Source organism: Gastrolobium bilobum, unplaced genomic scaffold (assembly GCF_033153095.1).
Source record: "Gastrolobium bilobum isolate Gb01-03AN ecotype WA unplaced genomic scaffold, APGP_CSIRO_Gbil_v1 utg8480, whole genome shotgun sequence".
Taxonomy (NCBI): domain Eukaryota; kingdom Viridiplantae; phylum Streptophyta; class Magnoliopsida; order Fabales; family Fabaceae; genus Gastrolobium; species Gastrolobium bilobum.
Genome location: NW_026899605.1, coordinates 362,468 through 375,499, shown reverse-complemented (window position 1 = coordinate 375,499; position 13,032 = coordinate 362,468). Strand labels below are relative to the sequence as shown.

Sequence of the window (13,032 nt, the reverse complement as noted above, 5' to 3'; positions counted from 1 at the left end):
TAATAGTTAATTAAAAAATATCAAAATAACGTACAAGTTGATAAATAACAGGATTAGTTCATTCACATACATACAGAACCATGTAGCAGCTTGGCGTAGTGAGAGAATGTTCACCTTTCCAATTACCAGGTTTGAACTTTTTATGACCTTTGTAACTTTAAGATTATGAGTCATTGTTGTCGTTTTCTGTGACTCAGCCTTTCATGATTTTAGTACTCGGAAAGAGGGTGAACATATGCCAGGCACGTGTGGCTTCATCACCAATCTCCATATGATCCAACGCTCCTTGTTACAAGATTCTTTTACAATGATGACATTTTTTTTTTTTTGGAACACTTTGGTTCTCAGTTTTCTTCTTCTTTTATTTCGTTGCTTTTTTATGGAAGTCCGTACCCAGTGTGCACGTGTTATAATATGAGTGGCGTGTTAGTTGAGACTTGTGAATTCTTTTCTTCTTTTTCCTGTTCGGTTCTCAATTAGTCAATTACTTCTGTTCTCAAGCTTTTTCAATTCCCAGCATATGCCACTCCTTCTGTCCTTCACTATATATATTTTTTTTTTCCTTTTTTTGCTAATTATTGCCACATTACATAAATCACTCGTGTAATTAAATGTCATTAGTTTTTGCTCACAAACAAAACCACTAAGATCATGACAACAACATAGCCGATTGAACTTCCTATTCCACTGTGCTGTCCCTTTGGGGGTATTTCTTTAGTTCTTTTTTTTTTTAATGCACTCCTCCGCCTCAACCTCTCAAATCCATGATCCAAGTAAAAATAAAAATTCTTTTAAATACCTACTAATTCTCTCGAGTACTTTTTGAATGTGGCAGTGCAATTTAATAGGGAGGTTGTATAGTGAAAGGGAAAGCATTTTTTGTATCGACGTGGCAGTGAGTCTTCAGTGGCACATTCTACGTATTTTTATTTGGGAAAAAAGTTTCTGATGTTACTTTAGATAACTTTATCTAATGTTCATTGAAACGACGTCGTTTTGAGGTTGAAAAATTAAAAAATTAAAATGATAAAGACTATTATAACCCTGAAATAAATTGAAATTACAAAAATACCATGATTTTCGTCCCAAAAGATAAAGTTATCTAAAGTATCATCAGAAAAAACAAACCCTTTTTATTTTGTCTACTTTTATTTATCTTTTTAATACCGTTAGATTACAATCTTATCCAACAGTCGATATTTGTACTATAAAAAAAATCTTTTTTTTCTTTTTTTTTTTCTCCTCATTTCTTCTTAGACCCTTTTTCTCTTCCACTGCGACCAATATCTATCCTCGAACAATATTAAAAGAAATAGACAAAGATAGGCAAATCAAAGATAAGTAGAATATCTATTCCTAATATAAATATTAAAATTATTTTTTTTCCTTCACATCAACCACCGACAATTTCTGAAAAGAAGAAAAAAAACTTTAATATTTATAATATATTATATATTCTTAAAAATACATAATCCAAATATGACTATGCAAATATTACAATCCAAATATTATATATTCTTAAAAATACATGATCCAAGAACGATGCAAACAGTGCATGATTCAACATTCAGGACCATGCATTGCACATGCGCACGGTCAATCGACCAATGAAACAGGTAGCTGTATGCCTATTGCCTAGGTAGGCTACCCATAAATAAAGGGTCTATATATGTATGTTGTGCGTTTCATGCAGTAAATTATCTACGTACTAATATTTAGAGGATAATGGATATTTCATGACAATTGATTCCGTATAACAAAACGACAGTTTTGTTCCTATTTACTCGATTAGCCACAACCAGCGCAAAACACAAAAGAAGGAAGGATGACGAGGGGAGATGGAGACTGCAACCGCAAAGAGAGGTCTTGCTGGAGTTTGGTTAGTCTAGGCTATAGAGAAGTAGAGAACCGATCATGGAATTTCCTCTTATTTTTCATGGATACTTGCAAGTATATAGGGTTAAAAAATATCAAAATATAAATATAAATTCACATTATTCTTCGTGGCCCCTTATGAAGTGTTACGCAAAATAGCACCTTTTTGTATTAGGATTGCAATCTCTTGGAAATTTTCCGTGTTATAACATTTTTTTTATATCAAAAAAAAGGTTTTGAAAATAATAATAATAATAATAAGGGAAAAATATTTCTGCAATGCAGATAAGTTATTTGCATTTATTACCAAAACGACGTCATTTTGGTATTAAAATCTTAAAAAATTATAAATATAAGACTATTATAACCCTGAAATAAATTAAAATTATAAAAATTCATGATTTTTATCTTAAAACGACGTCGTATTGAACTTATTGTAGATAACTTATCTCTCAGAAAAAACGAACCCTAATAATAATACCTTTATTGTAAAAGAAACTTGTTGACGGTCATTCTCTTGGCTTACAGGATAAATCGCGTTGATTGCACTGGCGCCCCCTTTGAGAATTAGTGGCGATCAATGGTGCATTAATGGTATATAACGTTTAGGCGTGCCTTCTCCATTGTCTAATTTGACCGAAGGCAAAGGCTAATGTCTAGGAGGTCATGTCATTTATGAGCTAGGAGATCGAAATCTCACCGCACTAGGTTTCTGATAATTATCTCGCAATTTTTATGAAGAATTTTCAATTACCTGCAAGATCAATTTTATTGTAATAGCCTCCTATAGGGGTGGAAATCCGGATTCACACAACACAAATTAAAACAGGATACCACAAATGCTGGTCACTTTGTGTAAATACGGGTCATTTATTATATGGGTTCACATGATACAAAATAACACGCCATAAAAAAATTAATGCGGAGCAATTTTATATTTGCTTGTTAATGTGTAACATGTCATGAATTTTTTTATATTATTTTTTATCAATATAAACATGACACAAATTTGAAACAGATCTATTCAAACACAACTTTTTCGTGTAATGTCAACGGTTATATTAAAAATCATCGCATTTAACCTTGAATAGCGAATAAAAATTTTATATTAAAAATACTCTTTCACAATGGCATCTTTAAAACACCATCTGAAATGGTTTTGTGTACATATGACATGCCATACCTAAGATGGATAGATATTACAATCATTGGGATAAAAATCAGCGGTTGGTTGAGATGAAGAATAAAACTATTTGACCATTTTGCAGTGTTATCATGTATATTTTACAAATTTGGTATCCCTAAAGTTATTTTTTCAGCTAGGGACATTTAGGGTGTGCATGACAACCATTCTATTCTCGAGGACTCTTTCTGAAAAGAAACAATTCTTTTATATTTCTGTGCCTTGGAACAATTTCTGAGAAAAAAATGTGTTTGATAACATGTTTCATTTTTATTCCGAGAATGAGAATTGTGTTTGATAACACAACAAATAATATAAATTTTTTTCGGATCTTTCCTTTTTATATGGTGTGGTTGTGGTAGTGGCGGCGACGACGGTACGGTAGTGGTGGTGACAGTGACGTGGTGAAGATAGTGGTGGTGGTTGTGACGGCAGTGGCTGCGATGATGGCGGTGATAATGGTGGCAGCGACGGTGGTAGTGGTGGTGGTGGAGGTGACGGCAGTGGCAACGACAATGGTGGTGGGTATGGTGGTTGGTGGCGGCAACAATGGTAGCAGTGACATGGTAGTGGTGGTTTTTAAGGCATCATGGTGGTCGTGGTGGCAGTGGCTGCGGCGGTTCTGGTAGGTGACAGTGGTGGTGGTGATGGTGGCGGTGGTGGTGGCGATGGCTTGGTGATGGTAGTGGTGGTGGTGATGACAGTAATGACTGTGACGATGGTGGTGGTGGTTGGCGGCGGTGACGGTGACGGTGGTGAAGACAGTAGTGGTGGTTGGTGACAGTGATGATGATGGTAGTGGCGGCGTCGTGGTGGTGGTAGTGATGGCGATGGTTGCGATGATGGTGGTGGTGGTTGATGGCGGTGATAGTGATGGTGGTGGTGGTGGCGATGGCGGCGATGGTAGTAGTGGTGGTGGTGGCATGGTGGTAGTGATGGGTGGAGGTGGTGGTAATGGTGGCGCTGACATCGTGGTGGTGAGGGGTGGTGACGGCGACACTAGTGGTACGATGGCGGCGATAGTCGTGTCGGGATGATGGTGGTGGAGGTGATGATGGTAGAGGTGGAGAGTGATTGAGGGAGATAAGTGTTTCTCATTTTGAGCACGGGAATAAAAAAACAGATTTTTTTTTATTCTTTTATATGTTCCCCAGCACAAAAATTAACCGGTTCATCTTAGGAACAAAAAAATAAACCGGTTTTACCAAACGAGTTTCTTATCCATTTCTGTTCCCGAGAACAGAAAATAAAAAAGAATTGATTCCGGGAAGGTTGTCATGCGCACCCTTAGTTCTGCGGATTTGCCCCGCGCGGAACGGTTTTTATATATATATTTTAAGGGTTTTATAAAAGTTATGTTGTAGGAAAAATGATTGTGTAATGTTATAGAGATTCGTTTTGCGTGTCGTAATTTTTTTTTCTTTTTTCTTCAAAAAGTGTGGGCATCACAAAATGTTGTGTGTGTATAAAAGTTTGTTGTGTCATGTTAAATTACAAATACAAATTTCATATTTTAATTGTTTTATTGAGTTCCGTAGACCCTTTGTGAGGAACTCGTCGTGCCATGTGACACAAACTCAGCCGTCGGAAATTCTTAACCATTAAAATAACATTAATGAGTTCCCTCGCGGAACTCAGTAAAAATAAAAATAGTTCTGCAAAATTTATTCCTATTGAGAAATAATTTTGGGCATACCAAATTGGCAAAAATACCATTCGAGCATCCCTGAATGGTCAAACACCTGGAATAAGACTTTTTGGTCTAGTTAAAAAATCCTCCTTATATATATATATAAAAGAAAATATTATAGTTACAATTATTTTTTATAAACTCAATTATTTATTCTCGGGGATAGATTCGGCTAGGAATGTATTCTCGGAAATATACGTGGGGCCCATGTGAGATTACGAGGTAGGTTATATTTATAAATTTTTTGTTTACAAACTATTGTAAGTATTAATATTTTTCATATTGTAAGAAATATCATTATCTCCTACACATACAAAATACGTGGGGCTCATGTGAGATTATATGAAGAAAAGAGAGAAAAAAATACAAACCTCATATATTTTTATATGTGTATAGAAAATAAAATTATTTCATAGAATATTAAAACACTAATCTCATGTATACATTTGTTAGGCCAAATAAAGAGAGCGAGCAAAAATTAAGTATGTTGTTAGTCTAATTTGTGTCGGGACAGTATGTGAGCTGTCCAAGTTGGTTTATATTTTCGTTATTTATATATAATTAAACTTTAAAAATATCAATTTTAATAATTTATCTTATTAAATTTTATTAAAAAAATTATATTAATTTATATTGAAATATTTAAAAATTATTGGTTAGTCAAAATAAATGAATACTTGTTTTAAAATGACATTTAATCAATTTTAAAAAGTGAAACTTAACAATTATAATAATTAATTAAAATATTTGCGGGCTAATTTTTTTCTCTATTTTTTTACGGAACTCATACATTTTGTCCAGATATTCATGCTTGTTCCAATTTGGGAAATGGATCCTCTAATGTGAAAAAAAAACATGACATAATTACGTGAGAAAATCACAATCATACAAAGGTAAATCAACGGTTATGATTTTGTAACTACCTATTTTAATATATTTTCTCTCTCCTTCTTTATTATCATTGATCTAACTTTATATGGTTATGATTTCTCACATAACATGGTCATGTGATTTTTCACATTAGAGGATCCACACAGAGGATCAGATCCTCCAATTTGACACCCGTTGCAAGATAATTTTTTTTTTTTATTATCTCTGACAAAAAATGCCGACAATATTGTAATTATATACATACGTGTGCGTGCACGCACGACAGAGAGATTATTAATTAAGGTTAATTTTTTTGAATTTTCAAATAATTTTAATTAAATTTTCACATAAAAACGTATGCAAAATTATATGACATATATATTCTATCCATTATTCATATATTAATTGGTCTCACAATTAGCACAACACATACATTTAAAGAATCGGATTAGTTAAAAAGGCTTGGATACTCATTTTCTTAAGGTTTAATTTTTGGTCATTGATTATATCCCGTTACCTATTGTTATGATCTGGCATTTAATTTATCGATGATTTAGCCGACTCTAATATTTAGATACGATTATTGATACTGTCCGGTTCAGTCTCAACTTATATTATGAGGCATTGATCAAGACTTGACTCTTGATTTAGTAACAATACGAACACTAGAAAATACTTCGACTAAACGAGGAGTATACTAATATTGAGAATTATATTTGAGGGAAGAATATTGAACAAAAGCAAAAGTAATCCAATCCAACATTTATTATAAATAAATTAAGTAAAAAGGTTTGATGTTCGTCATTTTAAATGACACATGTTATGTCATTTTAAGAGAAAGATAAACACAAAAAATAAAAATCATGAGAGAGAAAGTGGTTGTTGTTTTTTTTAAATTTAAATTTATAAATAAAAAAATGATTATGTGTCTATCTCTCTCTTTAAATAACATAATTTTATGTCATTTAAAATGAAAAATACTTTTTCGTAAGTTAAAAGTTATATAACTTAATTTTTACTTACCAAGACTATAATATTATTCAAACGAGTTAGTTTTGATTATCTTAATTATTTTTAAATCCGTAGCACTACTTCCAAATTATTTAATCATTAGTATCTAAAAAAAATTATAAATGGAATCAAATGATAGCATATATTAATATACTATTAATTCCCAGTAAAATATTTTCGATAGTTTGAGCAACAAAACATTGTAACCGAAGGAAATAATTAATAAATTATTGCTCTCTGCTACAGTTTCGTACTGACCAACATAATAATATCCATTGTATCGATCTTATATAAACAAACAAAAATGTGTTGGACATCTACCAGACACATATTGTGAATGGTACCAAATAAATAATAATCTATTAACAGCCACTTCATCAATAAAAAAAAGGAAAAAACGATTTTTTGCCGTCACCGTCTTCTGTAATTTATTAATCTTTTGTTGATGCTATCGTTTTCTCTAACGTCTCTCTGTGTGAGGCTTCCTATGTTCCCAAGTACCAAAAAATTCTTGCAGGGGGATTATGAAACGCATTATTATTTTAAGCCAAATTTGTTTGGTTTGGCGAGCACTGCCGTCGGTTTAGTGATGAATACACGTGAACATGAAGGTATATGCCACTCAAGTAATCTAGGTATTTAACGATTGTTTATTCCTAATGCGATTGATTAGTGTGGCACAAACGTAATTAATTTTGTTTTGGTATTCGAATCTGAATTAAATATTGGGAGGAAAGTAGAAGATTAATTTCTAACTTTTTTTTTTTTTTGATAACATAATTTCTAACTTTAACTCGTAAGTGGTTTATGACCAAACGGCTTCTGCATTGTAGAAAGGTGAAAACTACATATGGAATAAGGAAATAAAAAAATGTAGTTACAAGAATCACACATGACAGACATAATTTTTTACTTAATTTATATATACTTGATGATTATAATTTATTATGAATTATTACTTAATAAATATAATTTAATAAATTATTATTGTCAGATAAATACACAGAAATAGCAATTAAGATTAAATATAAGACTGAAAACTTTTATATCTATATAAATTAATCCTGCGGAATATATATATATATATATATATATATATATATATATATATATATATATAATAAGAGTTTGGTGTTTGTCATTTTAAATGACATAAGTTATGTCATTTGAGAAAAGAGATAGACACAAGGAATGAAAATTATGGAAGAGAAAATAGATGTTTTTTTTAGTTTAAATTTTAAATAAACAAATATTATTTTGTGTCTATCTTTCTTAAAATGATATAAACTTATGTCGTTTAAAACGACAAATACCTTTTTCATATAATTATTAGGGGAAGGATATTGTGACAACCAAGTTGTGTTACTACCAAATGACTACCAATCAATCTCGCTGTTAGATTGATTATGTTGATCCAACGGTTATATTTATTTCCATCTTTGTATGGTCATGATTCCCCATATTTAAAGTGAAAGCATTAAATATGAGAAATCATCACCATACAAAAGTGAAAAAAAATATAAAGTATTAAATTTGGGGAATCATGACCATACAGAGATGGAAATAAATATAACCGTTAGATCCATATAATCGATCTAACGGTAAGATTGATTGGTAGTCACTTGGTAGTAACACAACTTGGTTGTCACAATATCCTTCCCCTAATTATTAATAGCTCAATTTTTATTTTTTTATTTTGGGCAAATTACATGAAACCACCTCATAATTAAGTGCTCTTTCAAAACACCACCCTCCACTTCCAATTCAATCAATTAACCCCCTTATACTTCCAAACAGTTACAATTAAGCATATTTATTGGTTTTAAGACAAAAATACCCCAATTCTTATTTCATCATCCACTATTGCTATTGCATACCTCCACCCCTCTTGGTGTTATTCTTGTCGGTGTCGTTCCTGTTTCCGCTGCCTGATAATAATCCCAAATCACCAACTAATATGCAAGTGCTATATCTTCACAGGATTGCAATAATAGCGGTGAGGTAGTGACAAATGAGAGGAATTTCAAGTTTGCAAATGTAATAATACTCACCAATATGTCAAATATCAAAATATCCGAACAGTGAATTTATATCAGCAAGGTAGAGAAAACAAGATTGGGTGCAACAACTTCAATTAGTAGATTTAAAATTGGTTCAAGTTAATACATGGTTTATGTTAGATGCAGCACAAAAAGTACAAATTAAACCAAAATATGTATAGTTAAACAACAATCAACAATACAGACAAACTTTGAACAAGATTATTATTTTATCTCAAATCAATTTTACAATATTGCTAAGTGTTGATATGGATGAACTACAACATTAAAATGACAGAGCAACACACACATATATATATATATATATATATATATATATATATATATATATATATATATATATTATTTTTTTTTGATAACAGCAACATATATATTAAATCAACTAAAGATATAGGAGACTTTAGATTGCGCTAACCAAAAATTCAGTTGTGACAGTATGATAGTGAGCTCAATATATCAAAGTATGATTTAGATCAAAATCTAAATTGTGCAATGAAATATATACAACATTAAGGACAAAACAAAGGTGTTGTTTTAGCTGTTATATTGTGCAGAAATTATACTAAAATCATAATTCAATGATAAGCTATGCTAGTTGACAAATTCAGAACTTGATATCCAATTTCAAGTTTCAGATTAAGAAGAAAAATGCATAGAAGATTCGAATTAACATTCAGTATAGCATATTCAAATTAACATTTTTTTGGTAACATTCCAAACCATTCCCCATTAAAAATCATCCCTTACGGCAAAACGTGGGTAGTATAGCAGATTCGAATTAACTTTTTTTTTAAATTTTTTCCAGTGAGTGATGACTGACGGCCAACAATGGATAGTGGACGGTAATGGATGATGGTTGAGGGTGATTGTTAGTGGGTGAAGACATTACCAATGAGTGATGGCAGGGACAATGATCAACGGGGATGGTGGGATGAAATAGAGATATTTTTGTCTTAAAATTAATAAATATGCTTAATTGTTACTATTTGAAAGTATTAAGGGTTAAATTGATTCAATTGAAAGTGAAAGGTGGTTTTTTAAAAAAGCACTTAACTTTGAGGTGGTTTTATGTAATTTACCCTTTTATTTTTGGGTTTTATAATTCTCATGTTGAAGGAGAATTGAAATCTCATGTTGTAGAGATAAAGAGCATGTGAGATCCATGTGTTAGAAAAAATTATATGTAGGATCCATGTCAGCACGAAAATCAAAGAGTGTGTAGGAAAATTATAATTCTCATGTTAAATGAGAATTATAAAACCCTTTATTTTTTTGGTAAACAATAGCTCAATTTTTTTGATAAAGTAACGTGCACACCTAGCTTCACGTCTTACTTAAAAGTTACTTGCCATTTGCGAACGACATTTTAAATGTGTTTTATAATTAGCTTATTTCATGTTTGACATAATTTGTAATTAAACTTTTATAAATATATATATATATATATATATATATATTTATATATATATATATATATATTTTAAAATAATCTAGACAAAGGTAGCTTATATATAATATGTAAGTAATGGGGGCAGTTAGAAGCATCTGTGTAGCACCCTCACCTTTTGAGCTAGTTTTTGGGGTGGTGTATCCCAAGGTTCTTTATATGGTATCAGAGTTTAAGTGACTACAAAGTCACAAGTTCGAATCCTCATCGCCTCCACTTTAAAGTGAAATTAAAATAAAAAGCACAAAAGGTAAACCATAAGACCTTGGGCACTTTCAACTTTTGAGTTAACTTCTAGGGTGGTATATCCCAAGATTCTTCACATCATGAAATGATCAACTGATTGGAATATTTTTAAAATAAAATAAAATTTAGGAGGCTTTATTTTCCAAGAAAGAAAAACAAAATTAGAAGGCTTTATGCTTCTGTTATCATAATAAAAAGTAATGGGCCAAAAGAACGTTGAAAACAAAGGGAACTACAACAAGCTGGGGCCTGAACAAAACAAAAACCCAACCCAACCCAATCGTGTTTAAAAAATTAAAAAGATTCAAATTAAATAGTTTCCTTTTTTTTTATTTCCCTTAATAAATACTTTACTTCTTAAATTCAAAAAAATAGACAAAGCGCGCATGTTTGTTGTTATTTCCCTCAAAAGCAAGGTTCACATCGATGGCGGCATCAGAGACAGCACCTCCTCCTCCAGAAGTAGATCCCGAAAATCAGTTTTCCTCTCTCGTTTACGGTTAGCCATAACCATTCCTTTCAATTTTCATCTTCCGTTGTAATAATTAATTCATCAGCGTTCGTTGAATCGTTAACTTGAGAGTTTTAATTGGCTTATATTATAATTGCTGTAATTATTGAACCTAATCGTTTATTCTTAATGGAATAATCGCGTGTGCGTAATATAACCTAATTCTAAGCAATGCATGATTTGATTGATTGCTGAAATTTCCGATTATTCTGTTTGGTTTGAATTATGATTATTCTGTTAAACCGTGCAGACATATCAAATGAAGCCCAAGCGATCATGGAGAACATGCTTAAGATGATCGCGTTAGTTGCTTAATCATCATTATTTATTAACTATCAAGATATTTTATAAGACAATTATTATCTATTTTACTTTTGCTTTCAGATCAAAACTTGTGATTATTTTGTGCTCCCTGATCTAACAGCTATTTGTTCTTAATTTGCAGTGAGATTAATCAAAATTCTGCAGTGATTGAGAAAGAGATAGAGAAATGTAAAGGTTATGCTCTTGAGAAGAAAAGAGTCTTAGATGAAGAGAAGGATCACTTTCAAAAAGCTGCTTATGCTGTTCTTGACATGCTCAACAGAGATTAAAACGCTCTAGGGTATCATGCTATACGTATTCCATTTTTATACTAGAAATTTATCTCCTTAAGATCGATGCATGTTCTTGTCACCTGAAACGGCAACATACCATAAAGACCAGCCTCTTGTTAATCTCTGATTTGATCGATTAGAGGATATACATCTCGTCATTCTCTCTTAAGGCGCTTAGTTCTTCTACTTCTGAGTACACAAACCAGCTTAGTATTGCATTTGGTTATTAACTCAATATTTTCAATTCAATGAATAGAAGATTAAAATCATAATACTATATCCAATACACAATGGCCTTAAATAATGATCCCTTGGACAAATGTGACTGTTTGCAGAATGTCTTATAACTCTTACTAATCCCTGTAGGTGGAGTATCCTGTAATTAGGTCCTTTTCTTTTCTCAATATCATTCATTCATGAAACCACTCAGAATCTTTTGGAGGTATGCATTCATTTGGAATGTATACTTGCTACTCTGAAAAGATCTTCTCTTGAATATGGGAGAAGTATGAGCTTTTGTGTTGTTCCATTTCCGATTTTGTTTTAATTGGGATGATGTCCGTGGATTTTAATTCTTATGGGGACTGGGCTTGACATTGGATTGGAATTTCCTGTTCTTCCTGCAATTAGTAGTAGGTAAGCAGGTAAATAGTGTCATTTATCACAAAATCTCAGTGAAAAATTTTGACGAATTCCGTGGCCCTATCAATTTTGGAATTTGGACACACTGGTTACGCAAAGACACGGAATAAAGGAACCTAGGTAACCTTTTCATATCAAAGGAGTCCTGTCATGTAGAGTTCGAGTTGTTTGTCAAACTGAACTAAGATTGCAATGAAGCTGATTTTATTCAGTGTGATCTGGTTAGCATGCTGCCACAAGGAATGTTGCTTTCATGCATGACTCGGGACTGGTTTTGTACCCTTTACCAGGGGACAACCATGCGTATGTCTCCCGCGTGACGCACCTTGCTTCACTTGCAACAATTAGTCTTCCTGAGCATTAGAATAATATGGGAAAGGAGGAAAGGAGCTTTCGACTCTTAATTACATGTACTATATACAGTTGCAACCCAGGATATTATATGATAGGGGAAAACATTTATATTATGAGAAGGTAATATCAGTTTTGGTTGAAATGATCATGCTAAAAATGCAAAAATATCTGCTAAGAAAAACCTAATAAAATTACAAAATTGGATTTACATGTATTAGAGACGAAATGGTGGTTCGTGGATAGAGACCTTTATGTGAAATAATATCAGTTTTGGGATTTTGATGGTAATTATAGGTAATGGGATTTGAAATGTTTTGTGGGTCAAGTTCATGGGTCATCGGCAGTGATGTTGCAGGGATATGGTGACTCTGGTGGTTTGTGGTTTTGCTGTTCTTGGTTGAGCGAGGGAATACAATAATGTTGACTATTTTGATTTTTGGAAATGATACTAAAATAATGGCCAAAGTATGGTTAGAAAGTAATAGACGGATTTTTATATGATTGATCTGTTTGTTTGTGGAACTAAAAAACCTTCAACATGGATTTT

The 13,032-nt window shown here is 32.1% G+C and overlaps 1 protein-coding gene across 1 annotated transcript; it reads left to right on the top strand.

Annotated features, from left to right (window-relative positions):
• Window positions 1–10,762: 10,762 nt before the first annotated feature.
• Window positions 10,763–11,505, top strand: LOC133291860 (uncharacterized). Its single transcript, XM_061490187.1, has 3 exons — window positions 10,763–10,881; window positions 11,144–11,195; window positions 11,339–11,505. The coding sequence occupies exons 1-3, from the start codon at window positions 10,809–10,811 to the stop codon at window positions 11,484–11,486; spliced, it is 273 nt and encodes a 90-aa protein (XP_061346171.1). The 5' UTR covers window positions 10,763–10,808; the 3' UTR covers window positions 11,487–11,505.
• Window positions 11,506–13,032: the final 1,527 nt, after the last annotated feature.